General features: G+C 38.3%; 1 protein-coding gene across 1 annotated transcript in view; it reads left to right on the top strand.

The window, feature by feature from the left end:
* cep162 (centrosomal protein 162) overlaps positions 1-26,672 on the top strand; it is a 134,708-nt gene that overhangs the window by 7,539 nt on the left and 100,497 nt on the right. Inside the window, exons 2-8 of the mRNA XM_060849654.1 lie at positions 2,225-2,325; positions 5,793-5,931; positions 10,034-10,171; positions 10,983-11,169; positions 17,170-17,246; positions 18,139-18,278; positions 25,226-25,253. Of these exons, the coding sequence (XP_060705637.1) occupies positions 2,266-2,325; positions 5,793-5,931; positions 10,034-10,171; positions 10,983-11,169; positions 17,170-17,246; positions 18,139-18,278; positions 25,226-25,253 (769 nt within the window). The 5' untranslated portion in view covers positions 2,225-2,265. The remainder of the gene's footprint in view (positions 1-2,224; positions 2,326-5,792; positions 5,932-10,033; positions 10,172-10,982; positions 11,170-17,169; positions 17,247-18,138; positions 18,279-25,225; positions 25,254-26,672) is intronic.

Below are 26,672 nucleotides of genomic sequence, written 5' to 3'. Positions count from 1 at the left end.
AGTCCAAAAAGATCACATCTACTGCTCTGCCCTCATCAATCTTCTTTGTTACTTCTTCAAAAAAAACTCAATCAAGTTTGTGAGACATGATTTCACACATACAAAGCCATGTTGACTATCCCGAATCAGTCCTTGCCTTTCTAAATACATGTACATCCTCTCCCTCAGGATTCCCTCTAACAACTTGCCCACCACCGAGTTCAGGCTCACCAGTCTATAGTTCCCTGGCTTGTCTTTACCGCCCTTCTTAAACAGTGGCACCACATTTGCCAACCTCCAGTCTTTCGGCACCTCACCTGTGACTATCGATGATACAAATATCTCAGCAAGAGGCCCAGCAATCACTTCTCTAGCTTCCCACAGAGTTCTCGGGTACACCTGATCAGGTACTGGGATTTATCCACCTTTAACCGTTTCAAGACATCCAGCACTTCCTCCTCTGTAATCTGGACATTTTGCAAAATGTCACCATCTCCCTACAGTCTATATCTTTCATATCTTTTTCCACAGTAAATACTGATGCAAAATATTAATTTAGTATGTTCCCGATTTGTGTGGAGCCACAGAAAAGGCTGCCTTGCTGATCTTTGAGGTGCCCTATTCTCTCCCTAGCTACCCTTTTGTCCTTAATATATTTGTAAAACCCCTTTGGATTCTCCTTAATTCTATTTGCCAAAGCTATCTCATGTCCCCTTTTTGCCCTCCTGATTTCCCTCTTAAGAATAATCGTATTTTCTTTATACTCTAAGGATTCACTCGATCTATCCTGTCCGAACCTGACATATGCTTCCTTCTTTTTCTGAACCACACCCTCAATTTCTTTAGTCATCCAGCATTCCCTATAGTTACCAGGCTTCCCTTTCACCCTAACAGGAATATACTTTCTCTGGATTCTTGTTATCTCATTTCTGAGGGCTTCCCATTTTCCAGCCGTCCCTTTACCTGTGAACATATGCCTCCAATCAGCTTTTGAAAGTTTAGATTAGATTAGACTTACAGTGTGGAAACAGGCCCTTCGGCCCAACAAGTCCACACCGACCCGCCGAAGCGCAACCCACCCATACCCCTACATTTACCCCTTACCTAACACTACGGGCAATTTTAGCACGGTCAATTCACCTGACCCGCACATCTTTGTGACTGTGGGAGGAAACCGGAGCACCCGGAGGAAACCCACGCAGACACGGGGAGAACGTGCAAACTCCACACAGTCAGTCGCCTGAGTCGGGAATTGAACCCGGGTCTACAGGCGCTGTGAGGCAGCAGTGCTAACCACTGTGCCACCGTGCCGCCCACTTTTTTTTCTCTTTTTTTCTTTTTTCTTTTTCTTTTTTTTCTTTGTCTTTTTTTTCTTTTTTTCTTTTTTTTTCTTTTTTCTTTCTTTTTTCTTTTTTCTTTTTTCTTTTCTTTTTTTTCTTTTTTCTTTTTTTTCCTTTTTTTCCTAGTTCTTGCCTAATACTGTCAAAATTGGCCTTTCTCCAATTTAGAACTTCAACACTTAGATCTGGTCTATCCTTTTCCATCACTATTTTAAAACTAATAGAATTATGGTCGCTGGCCCCAAAGTGCTCCCCCACTGACACCTCAGTCACCTGCCCTGCCTTATTTCCCAAGAGTAGGTCAAGTTTTGAACCTTCTCTAGTAGGTACATCCACATACTGAATCAGAAAATTGTCTTGTACACACTTAAGAAATTCCTCTCCATCTAAACCTTTAACACTATGCCAGTCCCAGTCAATGTTTGGTTCAAAGACAGCATGGCATGAGAAGAAGTTTCATTGTCGGAGCTGAGTCTGAAGGACTGGTGGTAGTTGTTTCATTGGGTAGTATGCAGATGGCAACTGAATGCAAAAGAATTTCACAAGCCCGTTACACTTGGAGCTGACACCTTTAGGCAGGAAATAAGGGGGAAGGAACATAGTCAGGAGAGGATCTTTTTGCTGTCCGTCCTGATGCTATCTTGGTGTATTGACGATTCTAAAATGAGTTGGTGTCTGGTGGGATCCAGTTAGAGCTGAGATTAGTGACTAAGCTATTTGCATGTTGGCTTCACTGAAATTTGTGCCTGAATGCATTTTAAGCCGAATCCCTTAGGTTGGGCTTGGATGATGTATGTTTAGATGAAAAGGTCAGTAGTTGGAATCAACCAGTCTGCATTTTCGCAAGCCTTTCTTCAGATGTACTCTTTCTTGGATTGAGATCCTATCCTTTCTTTTGATTGTAGAGTCCTTTTCTGAAGAAATTAGCTCCTAAAATATTGGCATCATGAGTCATAAACTCACCAAGGAGGAGATAGAGGAGCAATTCGAGCAGTTCTTGAAAGAGGTATGTTTATTATGTTTTGCTATTGTATCTTGCAAAGTCTTGTATTTAACAACAATTTACATGAGGTGGTGTTTGGGCTGTATGATCCTTAATTTAAATAGAACAGTAAATTATACATAAAATACAATTAAATGTTATTCAGTTAATAACATGCAAATCGAACAAATATATCTTCACACTCTTCTACTTTAGAGAGTAATGTGGAATACTGGAAAATTTTGTAGACTGATTAGGGCTTTCAAGTTGTGTAAAGGCATGTACCTTACCTAACAAGTTATAGATTGTGACTTGAACTTAGGAGCTTCAAGTGGCTATCGACTGAGCCACTGGCCTACAAGCAATATGTTAGAATGTTGTCTAATAGAACCCGAGGATCTGATGGAATGTTTTCTCTTTCTAATCTATATGAGAAAGTCTACTCTAAAGTGAGACTATGGGCTTTTTCAACCTGTTGCATGTGCATTTAAATTAAAATACTCTGAAATGAGAAAATATGATGTAAGGTATGCACTTCACCATTTATTTTGTTATTTGGATTCTGAACAGGTGGTATGCTTTATGTATGAAGGAGTTTAATGGTTAAGTTGTAAGCATTTCTGGAACCATGTGTCTTTTTAAAACCAGGGTAAGAGTGAGAGATTTCCTGGTGTGATAATGGGATATATATTTTGAGTTTTATAAGAAGGAAGAGTATAATACTGAAAAATCCTTTTTAACCTGTTTTCAATTAGAAGAATGAGAGGCTGGTGTTTTTGCTTGGGGGGAAAATATGGCTTAGAAAACTTTAGGTTTCAATTTGCAGAGGTCCTGGTAGAATTTAGCTGTGTCAGTTGGTTACCCTGAAGGAAGAAAATATTTAGAACTGTTGGGTAATAGATTACCTTAGTATAAGAATTTTAGTTTAAAAGTTCTAGACCGAAATGTATGGTTGGAATACTGAATGGCTTTTTGAGAGCTGAGAAAGTCTAAGCTCAGTTGTATGACTAATCAAGCAAGAGGCTTTCAAACTCTCAAAGCAAAAGAAGGTTCAGTTGAACCAATAGATGCAAACATGAAGCAAACTCTCGCTCGTGTTTAAGAGCTATAAAATTAAAGCTTTGGAATAGATGGTTTGTATTTTACTGTATCTTGAAATTTCTCAATATTGTAGTTTATTTTATATTATATTTTCTGTTGTGTATTAAATTTCTATGTTGTTGTTGAAAACCAAAATTGTGTGCTTATGTTTCCGTGAAATACCACCTTGTTAAATAAAAACAAAAGAAAATCTTATTTATTGAGCCAGATTTCAATCTGGGATAATATGAACTGGGATCATAACTGTAGTTGTGTTCACTTGTATAATATTTTAAACATACACATGCTATGAGTATGATACACTTCTCTGAGCATCAATTAAAATAAATTTCTTCTCCACAGTTGCATTGATGTGGGCTGTGCAACTCTAATCTGTACAGAATCAGTCAATTTATGTATAATTCAACTTTTTCAATATTATTCTCCCTGCAAAAAAGGACATTGAAAATGTTGAGTCTTGTTAAATGAAGTGCACATGAATTTTTAATGAAATACTAAATGTCATTGCAAATGAACAACCGATTTAGCTCTGAAAGGTTAATTATCGTGTCACACTTATTTAAGATGAAGGAAGAAAGATGTGATGATGGGATGCCACAAATAGTAACAAAAAGTATTTCAATGCTATTTCTTTGTATTTGATAGATACTGAGATTGTGATCTACTAGAACATCCAAAACATGACATGGAAAGAAAATTAAGCAATATTAAATTTAGCCAGGGCTTTTACAACCTTGGACTGTCCCAATATATTCCATAGCTAATGAATACTTTTATAGTGATGGCATTATTGTAACTTAGGGAAACACTGTCTTTACTTTAAATTTAATTAAAAATATAAAATGCCTGCAGAGAACATAATGGTCCATAGTGTAAAAATGTGTCCTATAATACTTATATGGAATTTCATGGAAAGGAACAGTTCTGAGATGGAGTTCCAAGATAGAATCTGAATTATAAAACTGATGTAGAAGTGTCGGAGAAAGTGAGGACTGCAGATGCTGGAGATCAGAGCTGAAAATGTGTTGCTGGAAAAGCCCAGCGGGTCAGGCAGCATCCAAGGAACAGAGAATCGACGTTTCGGGCATGAGCCCTTCTTCAGGAATGAGGAGAATGTGCCAAGCAGGATAAGATAAAAGGTAGGGAGGAGGGACTTGGGGGAGGGGGCGTTGGAAGCGCGATAGGTGGAAGGAGGTTAAGGTGAGGGTGATAGGCCAGAGTGGGGGAAGTGTAGAAGTGTATAAAGTTAGTTTACACAATCATCCCTTTTCACTCCAGTGTGGTGGTGGTGGTTATGTTTCTTGTGAGTGAATTTCCTAATTTCCCTCCTCAGTTCTCATATCCCTTAATTCAAATATGCATTCTAATTTTGAATGTTGTGATATTTTCTATCTCAATTAGGCTAGATGTGATCTGGAGGCTGCCTTCTATAAAGAGGTTTGTTAGATTCTCTGTTCTCAATTGCCAGGATTTTGTGATCAGCAACTTCAAGGAAAACTGCTGATCTCGATCGAGCAATCTCTCATGTGGGTTTCACTTTTTTTATAAAGTTAATTTGAGTCTAGCACCAAATTGAGGGATCTTCCAACTAAGTGTGATGGCAACAATTAGTGTAATTTATCAGTGACATTAAGGTTTTATCTCACCCAGTTAACTAGAAAGTCAAATTCTTTGCTAATCCATCACTTGTAAGAAATTTTACAGGCATAAAAACAAAGAATGAAACATGATATTGGAAGCTGAAGTATTATGAACTGTCTTTAAAAATATAGTAAACAATGGAACTCTTACTAAAATAGAGAAAAGCAACAAATTTAAAATAAGTTTCCAAGGCTAGAAAAAATTATTTGCAGTACCTAGACCTTATTAATATAAAAAAATCTAGTAACACATCTCTATCAGGGGGAGGAGTTTATAAACTGTGCTAGAAGTTCAGCCACCTCTCATTGGCACGAATGTGGATGGAGCTAGAATTTATCCTGCAGCATGCTTTGCCTTGTTACAAATAATTTTAATCAGATTTTGAAGTAGATTCTAAGCAAGTGTCAAGAACTTTTTGTCACAGATTTGGAATTCCTTCCAGAAGATGGTATTTGAGGAAATTCGAGAAGTCTTGTTTCAGATTGGAAATATTGCTTTGCCTGAAGATTTTGTAGATTAAAACCAATTATTGGATTTTATCAAACCTTGAACAATCTTTATATTTCTGTTCAAAAACTTTTGACTTTAAATATTGCTCTTGGAAGAAATTATCATTTTTGGTAAGGTTATATGATATAGCACTATTCCACCATATTAATTGACAAAAAACTAATAATTTTTTTATTGAACTATCATGGTCTTTCATCACATATTATTTTGTTGTTCTGATAGCTATGCACATATTACAGTCTGTTTCAGATGAGTCAGTTGATTTGGAGAATTCACCAAAATCTAATGTTCTGAGTTTACTGGGAAAGCATACAAGGAAAGAAATTAAAAAAGAAGCTAATCCATGGTGGATTAATGATAATGATTCTGATGAAGAACGTAAGTAGCTGTTTTGTCCTTGTGCAGCCACAGCATGGTGTCTGTTTCATGAATGCTTTCCACCAGAGGGTAGCAAAGCATTGCAGTATGGAAGACTTTAAGTGCTTTACTCTAACATCTAAGATAGATCAATCTTTTTTTATTCCAAATTTTACATTAAATGGCACATGCTTTAAATTCAAGGTCTAAGCATTATAGATTATTCAAAGCAGAGCTCAAATTCACGTATGGTTTAAAAGTACAAAGTTAAAAATCACACAACTCCAGGTTATAGTCCAACAGGTTTAATTAGAAGCACACCAGCTTTCGGAGCGAAAGCTCGCGTGCTTCCAATTAAACCTGTTGGACTATAACTTGGTGTTGTATGATTTTTAACTTTGTACATCCCAGTCCAACACAGGCATCTCCAAATCATGGTTTAAAAGTAGTTTGTTTACTAGTTTATTAAGAAACAAAAGTTTAAATATAATGCGTTGACTGATAGGAAAAGCAGCCAATCCATTACAGTTGGGAGTGTTTTATTGGTCCTGAAGAGTGAATGGATAAATGAAACCAATATTTGTAGCTGGGACTGGCAGTCTTATAACTGTTCAGTTCTCAAAATAGCAAGATGTGAGGAAGTTAATCCTGCTGTCTCCTCCAGCAGGAGGACACAGCTGCTTAATGAGGAATGTCTTAGTCTTTCTGACAATCCATTGGTTTAGCTTGTTTCTAGAGGGGTTGATAGTTTACTGTCGTTATTCTGTTGTTCAAATCAATCTGGCTAAAGACCAAAATACAGATGGCCAAGGTATACCCTCCTTCTGGTCCGTCACTTTGGTTGAGCTCATATTTTAATTTATTTTGTGCTGGTTGCGTTTGTTAATTCCCAAAAGACACTGTATTCCCTTAGATGCTCTCCAGGTGCTGATATAGCTATCTTTTTGGCTACTATCTTTGTTTTACCTCACCTATGGATTCATTGTGTATTTTCCCAAAGAAAACAGAAGGAGCTGTCTGCTAGATAGTGCCTTATAATATCCCTGCCAAAATTATTCCAGAAAGTATCATTTCATACAATGTGTAAAAACTGAAATTGTAAATTTTCCTTCTATTTTTCTGTTGTTTGGCTTTAATTTAATCTTCTCTGCTTTTCTTATGTTTGTGCACGTCTCTTATCATCTTCATCCAAGAACCCCCACTGAGGAGATTTTCTAAACTGAAAAGACAGCCAGCAGTCATTGATGCTGGCGTTAAAGCAATGGTGAAAGAAATTGGTGATGTGTGTGTTGGAAATGCACTGTGTCAAAGTCCAGCTTCCCAGGAGGGTATTCATTTTTTGCTCATATAAATATATTGTAAAGTAGATAAGCACCACGTTTTCATCATGCTAACTAAATTATACTTCTCCATTAGGCTTTTAACAATGCATACAAATTACAGTTTATTATCAAAGCGAGAATAATAGATGTTGCATTTATGGAACATCATTTCATACCTTCGGGATGCCCCAAAGCTTTTTGAAGCCAATAGATTACTAAGGGATAATAAAATTTATTTAAACAGCTTTAATATTTTCTAATGCCTAGGGAGCCAAGTAAATACAGTCAGGCCCTCGCATTGCTATCATTCCATGCTCCCTGTAGGTTGTGAGAGAGTAGCTTGGGTAGTCATGCATACTTTATTAAACAATGAAAATTATCCTCTTGCCGTATATGACTATCTGCAGTCTTAAGATCTGTTTTCAAATAGTGTGAACCAGAAACACAGTATGTGGAAAACCTGTAGTGTAAACATGGATCTTGCTACATAAGGCCATAAGTTATAGCTATACAGCGTATTCAGCCTGCTAGTCAATTCAATGAGATCATTGCTGATCTGATAATCCTAAACTCCACATTCCCACTCTTTCCCCATAACCCTTGATTCCCTTACTGATTAAAAATCTGTCCATCTTAGCCTTGAATATACTTAATGCCCCAGCCTCAGGAGCCCTTGCAGTAAAGAATTCCACAGATTCACTACCCTGTGAGAAAAGAAATTTCTCCTCATCTCTGTTTTAAATGGGTGACCGCTCATTCTGAGATTCTGCCCTCTGATCCTAGACTGTCCCATAAGGGATGTGATAGCCCAGTAGGGTTATGTCTAGACTGTTATTCAAAGACCCAGGATGAGGAGACCAAGATAATATTTCAGGAGACCTGAGTTTGAATTCCACTATAGCAGATAATGGATTTGAATTAAATTAAAATCTGGAGTTACAAATCTAATGATTATTATGAAACAGTTGTTATTCATCAGAAAAATCTGGTTCACAAAAGACCTTTTTAGGGAATGAAATCTGCCAGATCTTACCTGGTCTGGTCTACATGTGACTGTAGCATTGTGGTTAACTTTGAACTGCCCTCTGGGCAATAGGGATGGGTGATCACTGATTTCCCCGTTGGATGCTGCCTGAACTGCTGTGCTCTTCCAGCACCATTGATCCAGAATCTGGTTTCCAGCATCTGCAGTCATTGTTTTTACCTGGGTGATCACTGATGCCTATATCCCATAAATGAATAAAAGAAAGGGGAACAACCTTTATGACTCTATGACAATGCCTCTATCTCACATGTCAAGTCCCCTGAGAATCTTGTATGTTTAAAAAGTCATCTCCCATTCTTCTAAAACTGCTCCACCTCATATGTCTGTCTCTCCCCACCCTTCTCTGGACTGCATTCAGTGCCAGTATATCTATCAGTGGCCCAAAAAGTATTCACGGTATGTTTGGTCTGACTAGTATCTTGTTGAGTTTTAGCAAGATGTCCTATATTTATACTCTGTTCCTTTTGAAATAAAGGCCAACCCATTCAATTTGCTTTCCTATTATTCTCTCAACTTGTATGCTAGGTTTTGAGACTTATGCATGAGGACTTCCAAATCCCCCTCTGTTGTAGCTTTCTGTAGTTTTCCTCTATGTAATAGATATCCCTCCTGACAAAGTGCATAGTATCACATTTTTCCACATTACATTCCATCAAGCAAGTTTTTGCCCAGTTGCTTTATCTGTTTGTATCTCTACCTAGCTTCTTTCTGTCATCTCCACCACTTATTTTGCTGTCTATTTTTGAAATATTCCAGTTTTGTGCATTAAATCTGTCCTTATGTGAATTCTTTAAAGTAGGACATCTTGTCCTTCATATAACAATTCTTATTTTTCTCTTTCATTTTCTTTCTTTATGTTGTTATTAATTGAGTTTTTAAAAAATAATTAAAGGATTTATTCAGACAGACATAAGAAAACAATGATCAAAATAATTCCAATCAAGGGGGCATTATTTAAAACTAGTTATGGCGTTTAGAAATTTAATAAAGAGGTGTAAAAATCTAGAATTTATTTTTCAAAAGTATGGAGGTGCTAGGTCAGTTACAAATGTCAAATGTGAAAAATAGATGTCAACAAAATTTTTAAAATAGAAGTGTCTGACTAAAGTTCATTGACCTACATTGTTAAGTCTATTTTTTTCTCTCCATACATGATGTATGACATGCCAAGAAACTCCGGCATTTTCTGTTTCATTTTGGATTTCCAAAATCTGCAGTATTTTGATTTGATATTAAATAGTTTTGATGCTGTTTGACTCTAATAGTTTTCATTTATTGTCAAGAGAGCGGTAGTAAAAATAGAACAGAGTTCCACTTCGCTCATTCCTCAACCTGCAAAAGGGAATTAATCCAGATTTATGCAATCAGTTCTCACAATTGTTTTTTATAATTGTCGTTTTGGTAAATCTGCATGTCACATGCATTGAGGGCAAAATTACTTTTTTGAGGTGTTAAAAACTGAGTGCTTTATAGATAGTCTTCCAAAGGCTCGGGATAGCAAAAGAACTAGTTCGTCAGATTTGTATTCCGGCACCTTGAGTTAAAGGTAAACAACGTGTTTGGTCTGTCAGCCTTTTGGAATTGTTTTCAGTGATCTGTGTGCATGGACACCCAAACTATTTTGCTTTCTCAGTTTCTGGTTTTTAGAAATGTTATTGTTTTGATTTGGGTAATATCAGCATTCACATAGTGAAAAAAATATGCCTACTTTGCACTAAATCCACTTTCTTTCCACCTTTTCTTGGTAAAACGCCAGGTGTGCTGGGAGTCAATAGGAGCTTTCTCAAATCACAGAGATTCTCCCAGTCTATTGCAGAGTTTGAAGAAGAGCAAAACCAGAAGGAAAGAGAGAGGACGTCTGTATCTATCAGTCAAGACAGTTTGGAACCAAACGGTATGAAATAGTTTGTGAACTTGTTTTTAAAAAAAACTGAAATGGGAGTAATATGGAAGACAATGTGTATATTCATTCTGCCATCCAAGAACATCCCTCCATGCTTCAACCTTTTATTACAATATCTTTGATTTGTTGTAATATTGAAATTAATTGAAACTTAATGCACCTAATATTAGATTCAAGACAAAAGCATGGAAAGAAAAATGATTCATTGCCTTCACTGATGAGAGGAGGGTACTTTCAATTTAATAAATTGTAGATTATTGTTTAAATTGCTTAGCTTTGACATTTTCAAGTGGAAACGGTTGCTATTCATGTGTAGAGAACATTTGTTTCCTTTGGAATATAGCAAATTCAATGTTTAAAATAAAAATGTAAATTGAGCAGTGTTCTAATAAATTAATTGGTCTGATATACATTTTTTTTAAAGATTCCCTACAGTGTGAAAACAGGTAGTCATCCGAGGTGGGAATCAAACCTGGGTCCCTGGCGTTGTGAGGCTGCAGTGCTAACTACTGAGTCGCCATGCTGCTATGTACTGAAAAATAGTTCTATTTGTACAAATATGTGCTAAATATGCTCCTCTTGAATATTATGCTGTCATTTTTGTGATGCTGTGAAATAATTTTATCTCACAGTAATGTAAAAGTGACAATTAATTTAAATGTAATACTTTTGTTGAATTCATTGTGATTTATAATTGGCTTGCAATATATTGTTTGTGATTTAAACAAGGGAAATAAATGCTTGGTAGAAAACATTACAAAATCTCCACAAAGATAACTGATGTTGTTTTATTCATTTTTAGATTCTGCAATGGCATCAGGACCTCGGCAAAGTACACCTGGAGTAGGACTGGATACACTTGAAGAAGAGGAAGAGAAAGAGAAGTTCTTTGCTAATCTTGAGAAAGGAGCTACCTCTACAATTGACTATTCAAAACTAAACAAAGAACTTGAATCCACAGATTCAATACCTCTGGCTACTCTGAATCAGTAAGAAAATTCTCTAAGGGGAACTGCAAATATTCTTCAACAATATGAGACTTGGAGTGTTATCCCACAAGTGTTATTTATAAGGCCATGAGATGTAAGAACAGAATTAGGCCATTAAGCCCATGAGTCTGCTTCGCCATTCCGTGAGATCATGGCTATTCTAATAATCATCAATTCCACTTACCTGCCTTTTCCTTACAGCACTTGATTCCCTGATGGATTTAAAAAAACTTGTCTATTTCAGCATTGAATATACTGAATGACTTAGCCTTGACAGCCCTCTGCAGTGAAGAATTCCATCATGTCACCATCTTTCGGAATGAATTAATACTTGTACATCTAAAATCTGATTGAAGATTTGTAGCTCGGGTATCCGTTGTTGTGGTTCTGCTCGCCGAGCTGGAAGTTTTTGCTGCAAACGTTTCGTTCCCTGGCTAGGGAACATCATCAGTGCGGTGGGAGCCTCGTGTGAAGCGCTGCTTTGATGTTTCTTCCGGTATTTATATTGGTTTGTTCTTGCCGCTTCCGGGTGTCAGTTTCAGCTGCAGTGATTTGTATCTGGGGTCCAGGTCGATGTGTCTGTTGATGGATGTTCTTGCCGTTTCCGGGTGTCAGTTTCAGCTGTAGTGGTTTGTATATGGTGTCCAGGTCAATGCGTCTATTGATGGAGTTTGGGGATGAATGCCATGCTTCTAGGAATTCTCTGGCTGTTCTCTGTCTGGCTTGTCCTATGATAGTGGTGTTTTCCCAGTCAAATTCGTGTTGCTGGTTGTCTGAGTGTATGACTACTAGAGATAGCTGGTCGTGTCGTTTTGTGGCTAGCTGATGTTCGTGGATGCGGATTGTTAGCTGTCTTCCTGTTTGTCCTATATAGTGTTTTGTGCAGTCCTTGCATGGTATTTTGTAAACTACGTTAGTTTGGCTCATGCTGGGTATTGGGTCCTTTGTTCTAGTGAGTTGTTGTCTGAGCGTGGATGTTGGCTTGTGTGCTGTTATGAGTCCTAAGGGTCGCAGTAGTCTGGCTGTCAGTTCTGAGACACTCCTGACGTTCCTGAGAACATCCATCAACAGACACATCGACCTGGACCCCAGATACAAATCACTGCAGCTGAAACTGACACCCGGAAGCGGCAAGAACAAACCAATATAAATACCGGAAGAAACATCAAAGCAGCGCTTCACACGAGGCTCCCACCGCACTGATGATGTTCCCTAGCCAGGGAACGAAACGTTTGCAGCAAAAACTTCCAGCTCGGCGAGCAGAACCACAACAACTTGTACATCTTTGTCTTAAATTACTCCTTATTCTGAGCCTATGCTCTTTGGTCCTAAACTGTCCCTCAAGGGGAAACAACTTTACTGCACCTACTAGTCAAGCCCCAAATGTATCATAGATTTCCATAAGGTCTCTTTCTTCTAAACTCCACTGAATGGAGACCCAGACCTACTGACCGCTCCGTGAAGGAAATCCCTGCACACCTGTGATTTATCTAGTGAACCTTCACTTGTCTTCCTCAAATGCCGGTATATCTTTTTTGGAATTATGGTTTTCTTTGAATAAGGCGACCAGAACTATTCAAAGCATTTTAGATCTGGTCTATCTAGTACTGTGTATATATTTATCAAGACTTTCCTATTTTCATACCCATTCCCTTTTACATAAAGGTCAACATTTCATTTCCATTTGCTATTGTATGCTGAACTTGGATGCTAGCTTTTTGTGATTTTATGCACGAGGACCCGGAATGGGGGAAGCTCGGTGGCTCAGTGATTGGTACTGCTGCATCACAGTGCCGGAACCAGGGTTCGATTCCAGCCTCTGACAACTGTCTATGTAGAGTTTGACACATTTTCCCCATGTCTGTGTGAGTGTCCTCTGGGGGCTCTGGTTTCCTCCCACAGTCCAAACATTCACAAGCTAAGTGAATTGGCCAAACTAAATTGCTCATAGCATTTAGGGATTTTTAGTTAGGTGCATTAATCAGGGGAAATATAGAGTAGGGGAATGGTTTGGGTGTGATACTCTTCAGAGGGTCGCTGTGGAGTTATTGGGCCAAATGGCCTATTTCCATATTGTAGGGATTCAATCAGTCTCTAACCCAGAATTGCTCTGTGTTGCAGTTTTTCCTCCATTTAAATAATATCCTACTTTATTCTTCCTGCCCAAATGTATAAGCTCACATTTTCCCACATTAAATTTAATCTGCCAAGTTTTATGCCCACTCAATTAACTGGCCTATATCATACTGAATACTCTTTATCATCCTTACCATTTGCCTCCCTCAAATTTGTCATCTGTAAACTTGACGGGAGTACAATAATTTCCCTCATCTAAGTAGTTAATATATGTTGTAAATAACTATGGACCCAGCAATGGATCCCTGTGGAACTCTAATAGTTACAGGTTATCGTCCTGAAAATACTCTCCTTATTTCAAGTAATCTTCTACCTTTTTTAAAATCCTAAAATGTTACACTTATTGCTTGTTGCCTCTTGAAAGAATTCTAATAAAATTTCCAAACGTGGTTTCTCCATCATGAAGCTGTGCTGATTCTAGGGTCCTACAACATGGAAACAAACCTTTCTGTCCAACTCTCCATGCCGAACAGGTTTCCCAAACTAAACTAGTCTCATTTGCTGCATAACTGTCTAAAACTTCCCTATTCATATATCTATCCCAATGTCTTTACCAATCCCTCTACCACTCCTCTGGCAGTTTGTTCCATATAAGCACCACCCTCTCTGTGAAAAAGTTGGCACTCAAGTCTCCTTTAAATTTTTACCTCTCATTTTAAACATATGCCCTCTAGTTTTGAAAAAGATTGTTGCCATTTATCTTATCTATGCCCGTAATGATTTTATAAACCTCTGTAAGATCACACTTCAACCTCCTACATTCTAGGGGAAAAGTCTCAGCCTATCCAGCCTCTCCTAACTCAAACCCTTCAGTCCTGATAACATCCTTGTAAACGTTTCTGCACTCTTTCCAATTTAATTACATCTTTCCTACAGCAGGACTACCAGAAGTGTTTGCAATACTCTAAAAATGGCCTCACCAGTATCCTGTACTGCTGCAACATGATGTCCCACCTCATATACTCAGTGCCCTGACCAATGAAAGCAAGTGTGCCAAATGCCTTCTTCACCACCCTATCTACTGGTGATGCCACTTTCAAGGAACTATGTCTTTGATTGACAACGCACCCCAGGCCCCTGACATTAAGTTGTGCTCTGTTTTTATTACCAAACTGCAACACCTTGCATTTATCTAAATTAAACTCTGACTGCCATTCCTTAGCCCATTGGCACAACTGATCAAGAACCCATCATACTCTTAGATTACCTCCTTCACTGTCCACTGTACACCAATTTTGATGTCATCTGCAAACTAACCATGCTTCCCATCCAAATCATTTTTATATAAATGTTATACAACAATGGACCAAGTACTGCTGGTCATAGGCCTTTAATCTGAAAAGCAGTCTTTTGCCCCACCTTCTGTCTGATGTATCCAATTGGCTAGTTCTCCCTGAATTCATGCTATAACTACTGAACAGTTTACCATGTGGAACCTTGTAAAGGCCATGCCAAAGGCAGTATAGACAATGTATACCATTCTGCCATCATTTATTGTTTGATAATGTCCACAAAAAAACTCAATCAAGCTTGTGACCACGATTTTCTACACACAAAGCCATGCTGACTATCCTAATCGTCCTTGCCTCTCCAAATGCATGTAAATCCTGTACCTCAGAATCCACTCCACAACTTACCTACCACTGACCACAGACTCCTTGGTGTCAGCATGATTTTATTATGTATTTCTAAATGCTGTGTTATTAGATCCTCTGTAATAGACTCTAACTGTATCTCAATTACAGATGTTAAGCTAACTAGCCAATATTTACTTGTTTTTATCTTCCCTTTTTTTTGAATAAGGATGTGACAATGGCAGTTTTTCAATCCTGTGGAACTGTTCCAGAATCTACTAATTCTTGGAAGATTATTACAAGTGCATTCGCCATCTCTGAGACTGAATCCTAGGATATTAAAAGGGAATCAGCCAATGAGATCTAGGGGATTTACAAAACTTTAGCCCCATTGGATCGTTACTCTAGTGATTGATATTGTTTCTATTTTCTCTCCCATCCCTGACTTTTGCCTCTGGTTATTCTGTATTTTTGGAATGCTATTTGTATTTTCTACCAGGTAGACTTATGCAAGGCATTTCTTCACCTTCTCTGCCATTTCTTGATTTCCCCATTATTATTTCCCCAGTCTCATTATCTAAGGGATCTGTGTTCCCTTTGGCCTCTGTTTTACTCCTTACATAGTCAAAGAAACTCTTACTTGATGTTTTAATGATATTTGCTAGTTTACCTCCATTTATTTTCTCCACCTTTTTTTTGATTATCATTTTTGTTGGCTTTTACAACTTTTCAAGTTCTCTGACTTACTGTTGATCTTTTTTCAGGCTTTGTTTTTCAGTTTGATCCTATCTTTAATTTGTGAAGTCAACGGCAGTTGATTTATTCCCTTCTCTTCTTCATGACCCGGATATTTCTTTTCTGTGAGTCATGAAGTATTTTCTTAAATGTCTGCCATTTTCATCAACTGTCTTTTCTGCTAAACTCCTTTCCTAGTCCGCTGCAACCAACTCTGCCTTCATCCTTTTTGATAACCCTTTGTTTCAGGTTTGTACCGTTGTTTCCAACCATATTTCTCCCTTGCAAACTTAATGCTGAATTCTACTATATTATGATCACTGTTCCCTTGGAGATCTCTTACACTGAGGTCATATATTAAACCTGTCTCATTACACAGTACCAAATCCAAAGTAGCCTGATCCCAAACTTGATCCTTGACATATTGTTCTAGGAAGCTGCCCCAAATATGTTATATAAAGTTTTCCTCATGGCTACCTCTGCTAATCTGATTTTCCCAACATATATGAAGATTAAAGCCACCCATGATTAGCGTACTGCCTACTTACATGCGCTCATTGCCTCCTGATATAGTCTCTGTCCTATCGTTTATCTACTGTTAAGGTACCTATATAGTTTACTTCCACCAGCGTCTTCTTGCTTTCATTTTGTGTTAGCACCCTCCATGTGGACTTTGCAAATTCTGGTCAAAGATCACTTCTTGCTGTTGTATTTATTCCATCTTGTACCTACAAAGCTAACTTGCTACTCTTTCCTTCCTGTCAATCCTTTCAAAGGCCACTTACTCCTGAAAATGTAGTCCCCAACTTTGATCTCTTGTAACACTGTCTCCTTAATGGCTATAAGATCATACTCATTAACTTATTTTTGTGTCATTAATTCATTTACTTGTACCAAATACTATGATTATTTAAATAAAGAGCCATTAAATGTAGCTTTTCTTTCCAAATTTTATCCTTCATGGCCCTATTTGCTGCTGTTTTTCTATGTTTGTACCTTCCTGTACCACTCTAGGTATAATGACCTTATAAGCTGCCCCACAATGCTGCCAAATCCATTTTGTATTGTAAGCCTACATATCTCCTCCTCTTCATCTTTGTATCCTTCCTCACTCAATTTCCTTTATTCTTTGAAAAGGGGAGTAAATTAGAATACTGTTACACTTCATATACTTTGTGAATGTGACAGCATCAGACTTTGTAGATGTTACTCTTTGAGAATGCTCTCCCTCGTTGCAGAGCGTTATCTGTCCAGGCATTTTTTTTCCGTGCAGGACCAATTATATGCATAATATACCAAGTGCAGAATTTTGTAAACATAATTTAAACAGAAATTCAATGATTACTTTATCTTGTAACAGCACATGTCAATAATGGAAGCATTGTACTGGTCACAATGTTCTAACTGTTAACTCAAATTTCAGCTTCCAAGTTTATGAAATACACTGCAGATAGTGAGCACCCAATTCAAAATTGTAATATGTCTGTTCGACTTTGCTAAATAACAAATTCCTTTCAGTTTTAAGAATCTAGTTTTATCTCTTGATTTTTATTAGAAATGAAAACAGACTACAAGTACTGGAGATTGAGGGAACAAAGGAGGAGGATGACTCCAGACCTAAAAGCATCACAGGTATTGCTGTTAAAAGTGGAATATGCATCACTTGTGCCTGAATCTCCTTTGACATGACTACAAAAAAAAGCAGTCATAGCTATTAGTGTTTTGATTTGATTTTATTCTCTTATAAAAGAGAAGAGATATGCTACTGTTGTTCAAAAGTAACACGACTGCATTACAATAGAATAATACAAGGTTTTAAAATTTAGGCAAGTTGAAAAGCATAAATTTAAGATCAGCACATAAAAGCAAAAGGGAACATTAGAATGTTTTTTTCCCAGTGAAGAAGTTGTTAAAATATAATATGTTGTTGATAATGAAATCCATGATGGTCTTTAAAAGGGAAGGGGATAAATTAAAATGAATATGTGTAAAGAGCAGAAAAATGGAACAAATGGGTAATTCTTTGAGCAAGGTGGCAAGGGCTGATCATTTGCATTTGGACTTAAGACGATTTCATGAAATTAATTTTTACAAATAGTAGAAATCCCTGTTGTCTTAAACAATAACTGTATTCTTCAATGAGGTGCAAAACATCATGTTTATATGTATAACAACTGAATGCATTGTCGCAATTCATTTTGCAAGAACTTTTGTGACTAGTTTATAAATTGCTTTCATATTTTATTTATATAATAAAATCTGTAAGATTGTGGTATTTTGTGGCCAATAAGTATTTATGTTGTTGATGTTGGCCATATTTCAAGTTACAATATTCAACTGACTGTGCTTTGTCTGTGGAAAACTAGTATCATAGTATTGATTGCTATTCCACGTTTGTATGTACAAATCCTTTAATTGTAGGTCATTTGAATTTAGAAACTTGTTTTCAGATGTATGTGAAATAATGTACCTGTAATTTGGAATTGTCCACATAGTTAATATTGTTCTAAACTTTGGATTTCAGCGTCAAGATGTTACAGTGATGATTTTGATGATTATTCTGATGTCAAATTTGAAAGTGCAGACTTTGGATTAGATAACAACATATTGAAGACTGAATGTATTCCAGAAGCTGTTGAAACTGTGAAGGAGACAAAAGAGCAGGTACTGTATTTATTTTGTAAGCTTGATATTTGGAATGAAAAATTCTAATATAACTTCATTTACATAGGCAATTAAATTCTTTTTCAAAATAAAAGTCTTCTTGGGGGGGAGAAACAAAAAGTGCAGTTTGTCGAAGACCAGTATTTTGTCTAAAACAGCAAAATTCTGCTTTTGTGAAACCGATTTTTTTCGCCTGACATCACTTCAAGTCTCTGAACTCAAAGCCAGATGGGATAAAAACTAATCTAGGTCTTAATTAATCAATCTCTTCCCTATGCTGTGTACCATTCATTAGATTTATTGAGGGAGGCAACAAACTGGTAAAAGTTCAAAAATCTAATTGAATAATGTAACAGACGTGAGAAGTCAAATAGCCTGCTGCCTTTTCTGTTGCTGGCAGGACCTTTTAAGGGGTTTGAGCGACATGTGCTATGTTAAAATATGTCGCAGATTTAGATAAGAAGTCTGAGTCCCAATTCGATTGTCAAGATTATTGTATTCTGTCTTTTATGCTTTTCACAAATGACGCGGCAAGATTCTCACTAGGCAGCAGCAAGACGCCAAATGACAGGGATTACACACTTATTAAATGTATTGCTAATGTCACAACTTACCTCATTAATATTCAACTTCTCATCTTACCAAATTTGACAAGCTTGACATCAGGAAAAGTTGACAAGGAAACCAGAATGCGTACTTGGTATATGCAGCTCACTGCTCTGAAGGACGTCTGTTACCTGCGACCAACTTGCAGCCCAGGGCCTGATCAACAGATACAAAGCACTTAGACCCTTCATCCACAGAGATTGACATCTGCTTACATACCACAATTGTCTTGGAACTTCTATTCACTGGCAGTTTAGTCTGCAAGTACAGACTTGCAGTATCTGCCTACCAGTTACCAGCATTGAAAGGCTTCAGGGAGACCATGCACAAGGACAGACATCCAGTTGACAAACTGGACTAGGCTGCTTCTCAGTGATGCTTGCTTGCTTTCTTAGCACTCAATCATTTATTATGTTCCTGCATCCAAGCAACTTACCTACACTACCTTCCATTGACTTGCATTGTTGAACCAATTAGTGCAGTCACAAAAATGGGCAGCATGCCTTGCTGGTCTGCAGTCTTCAGTCTATAGTACCCATATCCTTTTGTATGGCAGTGTGTCATGTTGATCTCGCAACTGCTCCATATGCTAGCAGCTTACGTACCAAACATATTGCATGTGCTGCAAACAGGCAGCCATGTCTAAATGTTTTAAGGAGTTGTCATCACTGAAGTCCATGGAGGTACCATGGAAGGTCCCAGCACAGTAACTAAAGGTAATCTCCCGTTGCAAACAATGGAATTGGCTATTGTCAGGCTTCCAATCGGGATGCCTGTGCTTTTAATGTCTAGGGAGTAGGCCACACTCAATCCATTGGCTTCACAGTTGCAAGTCCAAGGGGTAAGGCTAACGCAGTTGGGTAGATGTATAGACAATAGTCGGGGTCTGGACAAATCTTGCTTAGGATGTAAGACATGGTGGTTAAGGGGATGGGCCTCAATCAATCTGTCGGGTCTATCATAGAACTTAGAACAATGCAGCTTAGAACAGGCCCTTCAGCCCTCAATGATGCGCTGACCTGATAAACTAATCTAAGCCCATCACCCTACACTATCCCATCAACATCCGTATGCTTATCCCCTAATGTAGCCGAGTTAACCACATTGGCAGGCAGAGCATTCCATGCCCTTACCACTCTGAGTAAATAATCTGCCTCTGCCATCTGAGTTAAATCTATCATCCCTCAATTTGCAGCTATGCCCCCTCATACAAGCAGATATCATCATCCTAGGGAAAAGGACGCTCACTGTCCACCCGATCTAATCCTCTGATCATCTTGTATGTCTCTATTAAACTCCCTCTTAGCCTTCTTCTCTCCAATATGAAAACAGACCAAAGTCCCTCAGCCTTTCCTCATAAGACCTATGCTCCATACCAGGCAACATTCTGGTAAATCTCCTCTGCACCTTTTCCAGTGCTTCCACATCTTTCTTGTCATGGAACAACCAGAGCTGCACACAATACTCTAAGTGAGGCCGCACTAGCGTTGTGTGCGTTTGCAGCATGACATCACGACTCCGGAACTCACTCCCTCTACCAATAAAACCTAACACATCATATGCCTTCTTAACAGCACTTAGGAGGCAACATTCAGGAATCTATGTACATGCACACCACCGAGAATCGTTCCATTGACCCAGTATTCTGTCTTCCTGTTGTTCTTCCCAAAGTGAATCACCTCACATTTATCTGCATTGAACTCCATTTGCCACCTTTCAGTCCAATTCTGCAGTTTATCCAAATCTCCCTGCAACCTGCAACTTTCTTACACACTGTTAACCACTCCACCAACTTCAGTGTCATCTGCAAACTTACTAACCCATCCACCTATGCCTGCGTCCAAGTCATTTATAATATAAAAATGACAAACAGCAATGGTCTCAAATCAATGTGTATATGTGCCAGTGTCTGTCTGGGGCGAGGGGGTTGTGAGTGTCTGTGAGTAAGTGTAAAATGGTCTAAGTCTGTGAGAGGATGCATGTGAGAGTATGGGAGTGTGTGTGTAGGAGTGTGTGAGAGTGCCTGTGTTTCGAGACTACAGAGAAACATACAAAAGTTAGTATTAGGAATATTTATGCAGAAACTGAGAGTGATGTACTAGTCTTTTTCATCCATACTATCAAAGTGCCTTAGTACATTTTCTTCTTCCCTTATGTCTTTGTACTTCCAGCTGGGGCAGAAGGAGCTTGCTCAGAAATGGAGCTCACTGGCCCTGGAGGTTTGGTGTGGTCACCCCAAGGGAGTTGGAGTCTAAACAGGCCAAATATGTCACAGTCTTCTTGTCGGAGTCAGATTGCCCCTCTTGGATCAGGAGAGGCAGGCAGGTTGAAGGTGGAAAGTTCAGCCACCTCTGTCCTGAATGGTAACTTCTGAGGGGGTTTTTCTACCTTTTGGTTGGGTGTCTCCTGGCACCACTCTCTCCTCATGATGAGGGGACATCTGGACTGAGGTCAGGAATCCATATCAGCATGTCTTTGGTTTTTGTGACCCATGGGTGGGGTGATAGAGTGCTGGTGTGTGAGCATCTCCAGCAGTCTCTGAGGGTGCTGAGCCTGACTCTCCATCACAACCAGCAACCTGTCCATAGAAGGAGGCAGCAGGTCACATGGTTCACTGCATTGATGTGGTTTCTGGCACATGAGGGCCATTGTGTCCCATATGCCTATCTGCTGCTGCTGCAGCCCTGTGTATTTAAATGAAGTCCCTGAATGCTGACATCTCCGGGTCATCTCCTACCTGTGGCTAAGCGGGTACGTAGTTGCTGGCAGTCCTCCAGATGCCATCCTGACTGTTTCTTAGTTCTGCTAGATGCAGAGCTGTTGCTGTCAGCTGCTTATCAGGTTGTGTACGTGCATTCTCTGTCAATAGTTTGCTCCACCCCAAGGTGTTAGTTTCTGAGCTGGTGGAGGGTGAAGGTGGCAGCCTTGCTGATAATCGTGTCCTCAAGGGGACTTCTGTGGGAGTTGGGCATTTTCTCTACAGAGTCAAGGGCAGGCTAGCAGATCCTGATGGGAAAAAGATGGAAGGTATAGCAGCCAGTAATTATAAATAGTATGCAATAATTGAAAGTGACAGCAGGATTAATGTGAGAGTTGCTGTGGAATGAAGAGTAGTACTTAACTGGCAGCAATATTTCTGCATCCCTGAATGAGTCATCATCTACAAGGGCCAGGATTCTGTCAAGGAGTGGATAATAGGAAACTGATGTTGGACAACCGTCACCCATACTTCTTGTCCTGTGATGAGCTGTCATCCCCTGTCATGAGCAAGATGGAGCTAAATGAGTGAGACTTATAGTAGGTGGCATGGCTGCATGTGGGTAAAGGTAGGGAGGTATATTGAAGGACTGAGGAGGCAGCACAGAGAGCTGGTATGGGAAATTGATAGGAGGAATTAGTGTGAACAAGGGAAGGGACTTCTAGCTACAAAAAGACATGACCCACTCTCACTAGTATCCTTGCATACAGATGAGGAAGGACACCACTTTGACTGGGGCAACACATCCGTCTTAGGACAAGCCAAACAGATACACACGAGAATTCCTGGAAGCATGGCATTCCAACTGGAACTCGAGCAACAAACACAGTGACGTGACTTGGATCCCATTTGCCACCTCCTGAGAAAAAGAACAAAACATGATATCACCACAGGAAATGACATCACCAACCCAAGGAAGGAAACCTAAACACATAAATAGAAAGCAGGTTATACCACCAGTGCTTCATCCGGAGACTTACTGGTGATGTTACCTAGTGGTGACGAAACATCTTGAAAGCAAACCTACATCCAGAATCTCAGTTTGAGCTACAAATCTTCTCAAAACTCACAAATACTGCATTCCAGTTAACTGTTTTTATGTGTCTTTATAATGTTTCAAATGAAGTGGTTTACGTGACATAGTATACCCACATTTGTCAGTTCCAGATAAAACTGGAAACAATACATTTATATAGAACATTAAATATCTATGATACTTGTTGGTCATTTAAACTTGGTTAAAAATAGGGCTCTATGGTGGAAATGCTTCCCTTACCCCACAATATTTTGAATAATTCCACCCAGCACTCTTAAATGAACTTGAAGGCAGTGACATTTGAGATTGTAGTTTTGTCACTGAAGGAAGAGCAAAGTCCTCCAGTTGTAGACTCAGAGGGCTCAGTATTTTTGATATTTTCGAACAAACCTGTTCAGCGATGTTATTACACACTTCTGGAGCAGGTGGGGCTTGTACCTCGGTCCTCTGACCAAAAACTGAGAGAAGGAAGCTGGATGAGGGAAGAGTCAGCATTTAAATGGAGGTAAATAATATTTTGAGAGGAGTTTAAATGCAGTAGAATTGGTTTGGCATTGAAGTAACACAATCATTTAATTTTAATTAACTAAGTACACGTGCAAAGTTTTATTACTAGAAGTAGTAGAGGGAAACCTTTAGGGTTAGGAATTGGAAACTGCTGACAAGTTCAGACAACAAAATAAAAGCCTGCTCAGTTTGAGTTCTGCCAGAGCCACTGTGTTGTTTATCTTATTACAACCTTGGTTCAAAAGAGTCTGAGGAAGCATCACCACACCCAAAACGTTATCTTTGATTTTACTTCACAGATCCTGCCAGACCTGCTGAGGTTTTCCAGCAATTTCTGTTTTTGTTTCTGACTTACAGCATCTGCAGTTCTTTTGGTTTTTATTTGGGTGACAGCTATGCCCTGATCAGTTAGTCAAGCTGTTTGGTTTAAACTTTAAACAAAAGTTACTGTTAACTGTCAGTCAGCATTAATTAGTGTTTTCTCCACAGCAACAGCTTCAGCAATTAGAGTCCACTTACCAACCAATCCACACTCTCCTTTCTTGCAGTAAAAACTTTGTTTCTTCCTTCTTGAATTTTTATTCTTGAGAACTATCCTGATGCATGCAACACAAAAACTTTCAACAAGGCATCTCTCTTGTTTTCAACAGTGTTTGAATTCTGTAGTATTTGAATGAAAAAAAAGTTGGGAATACATGAGAAGGCTAGATAATTGAAGGGCAAATTAGACCAAATAGGTCAGGTTCAACGAGCAAATCTTGGGTCGAAGAATCTACAGAGAGTTGGTTGAAGGCAAAAAGCAGACTACGCAGTTAAATATTTAATGACTATGAATCAGGATATTCAATAACTATAAAAAGGCCTCAGACTTCAATTATCATGTTTGAGAGGCAGGTTATGTAATTATGTTATTTGGGTGACTAGTGGTCTTGAGTTCCCCTTGCAACCCTATTTTGACTTAGCCCCCTCTTCCTATCTCTCCTTCATTTCTGATAGTTTACATTGCCCTTAACAGGTTTTGCATGCAAACATCTGATTGAGTACGCTGATGATCTAATGGTGGCAGTTAATAGCTAAAAACAAAAATGTTTGGTTGTGTGAGCGCACTTCTGGATATGTGATTTGCAAAAATGATATTAGTAAAAATTATTATTTCAGAATAAAACAGTGGTAAGGAGCATAAATGAAATTTATTAACAAGCACATTTCGTATGGTTATCAAAACTTGGTGTGATAAACATATAGAAACATCTACTAGACTTGGTGAAGGAACAACAATTGCATTCTGATTCTATGATAGGGAATTAATAGGTTAATAAGCTTCACTGTGTTCATTTATGATTTGAACCTGCTGTTTCATATGTTTACAAGCAATAACAAGAGGCTATCAATTAAATCTTTTGATGGCAAAAAGATTAGTGAGAAAAGATGGGAGGAGCTTTCAATCTAGTACATGGACCAGTTGAGCTGAGAGTCGTGTTTCTATGCTTTTCTACTTGTGTGATTGCCTTGGGGGTTGCTGTTTTGAATTGCTCAGTATTGATGACCATGCCTTAAGCATGTGTTTTCAAACTCTGAACTTCCCCCTCTTAATCGCTCTGACTCAGAATCTCTCTTCTGAAACCTTTAGAATGTTCATGAAAGCCTACTTTTTTTTTATTCCCCTTGCTTTTAGCAATTTGTCCTTGTATCACTTTTTATGTAGCTCTGTTTCAAATTTTGCTTTAGATGTTCCTACAAAGCATCTTGAAGTGTCACATTATGCTGAAGGTGCAACATAAAAATAGTTTGTGTTGATGTTGAATTTTCAAATTACTTATTCCAATTACTAACGGTTCTTCTTTTCAGTACTTAAAACACATCATATACCTTCTTCATTGTACATGTTTCTCCAAGAAATAAGAAATATCCTTCATATCCCACTCTTGGAGAAACTTGGATCAGGAGTCATTTGAAAGCTAGGTCTAAAATAAAAGTTTTAGAACTCTTTCAAACACCAAATGCAGCTTGGAATAATCAAGATTATTTGTTTTTTTTAAGGAAGCAGAGCCTGGTATGCTAGCAAAAGGTAAGTGCTGTCTTTGTTTATGTACATTTGAAGAATCATTTATGTCAAAGAGGATTGTTTTAATGCTTTGGTTGTCTTTTAATATTTACTGATGTAAGGATTTATTTTCAAATTGAATTCTAGCAGGTTTCATTAACCATGAAAATGTGGGTCCAATTTTAGTTTGTTGTGGCAAATTCTATGCTACTTTCGTCCTGGATTCATTGTCTTGTCCCAGCCTTCTGATTACTATGCATTGTAAAGCATACTCAGGATCAGGGCCCAAGTTTATCATAACAACTCAACGTTTTATGATCTGTAATATCTAAAGACAATTTCTTTCAAAACTCTTGCTATAAACATAAGGACATAAGAAATCAGACTCTGAGTAAACAATTCAGTCTCTCAAGCTTTCTCCAACATTTGATATCATCGCGACTAAAGTTCTTGTCCTCAACTCTCTTTTCCTGCCCGCTCTCCATAACGCTTTAGACCTATTCTAAAATTAGTAATAGTTTATCTCCACCTTAATGTCCTAGCAATCCCCCACAATTTAGAGTAGTGAATTCTGCAGATTCACAATGCTTTTACACAATTAAGTTTTCCTCATCTCTGTTTTAAATCTGCAACCTCTTATCCAAAAACTATGACCTTTTCATTCTAGATTTCCCCATATGAGAAAACTTCCTTTCAGTGTTTTCTTTGTCAATCCCTGTTAGCATCTCATATGTCTCAAATAAATGTCCTCTCATTCTTCTCAATTCAAGACAGTTATAGGCCTGAACTGCTCAATCTGCCTTCATAAGACAAACCCCTCATCTTTGGAATCAATCCAGTGAATCTCATTTGAAAAACCTCCAATACATCTACATTCACCTCCAAGTAAGGGATCAAAACTGTACACAATAATCTAGGTGAGGTCTGACTCTTGTTGAGGAATGCCAACTTAATAGAAACAAGTAATGCTGAATTTATAGGAAGAGAGAAACTTAGAACAATCATCACCACTATGTTAAAAAGTACGGAGCAAACTATTGGGATTGAAAGCAGACAAGTCCCCAAGACCTTGTTGCAGCAACACTTCCAGAATTTTTTTTATGTGCTTTTCCATTCACAACAAATGCCTAAATTCCATTTGGCTTCCTTTATTACCTGCTGTACCTGCACTCTAGTTGGGTGCAATTGATGCACAAGGATTCCAAGCAAAATGGAAAGCCTCACACTTATCTGTGAGTTTTCCCCACACACATAACCACATCCATTTGTAAGTTTCTTATTCCCATGATGCAACTTCCATTCCCACCAATTTTAGTGTCATCTGCAAATTTGACTGATATTTTCTATCCCTAGGCATCCAAGTCATGGATATAAATTGGAAATAATTCAGGCATGAGGATCGAATCCTGTGGCACCCTGTTATCCATGATGTCTTGCCAACTT

This window comes from Hemiscyllium ocellatum, chromosome 3 (genome assembly GCF_020745735.1).
Source record: "Hemiscyllium ocellatum isolate sHemOce1 chromosome 3, sHemOce1.pat.X.cur, whole genome shotgun sequence".
Lineage (NCBI taxonomy): Eukaryota > Metazoa > Chordata > Chondrichthyes > Orectolobiformes > Hemiscylliidae > Hemiscyllium > Hemiscyllium ocellatum.
This window is presented reverse-complemented; position numbering and strand designations above follow the sequence as displayed.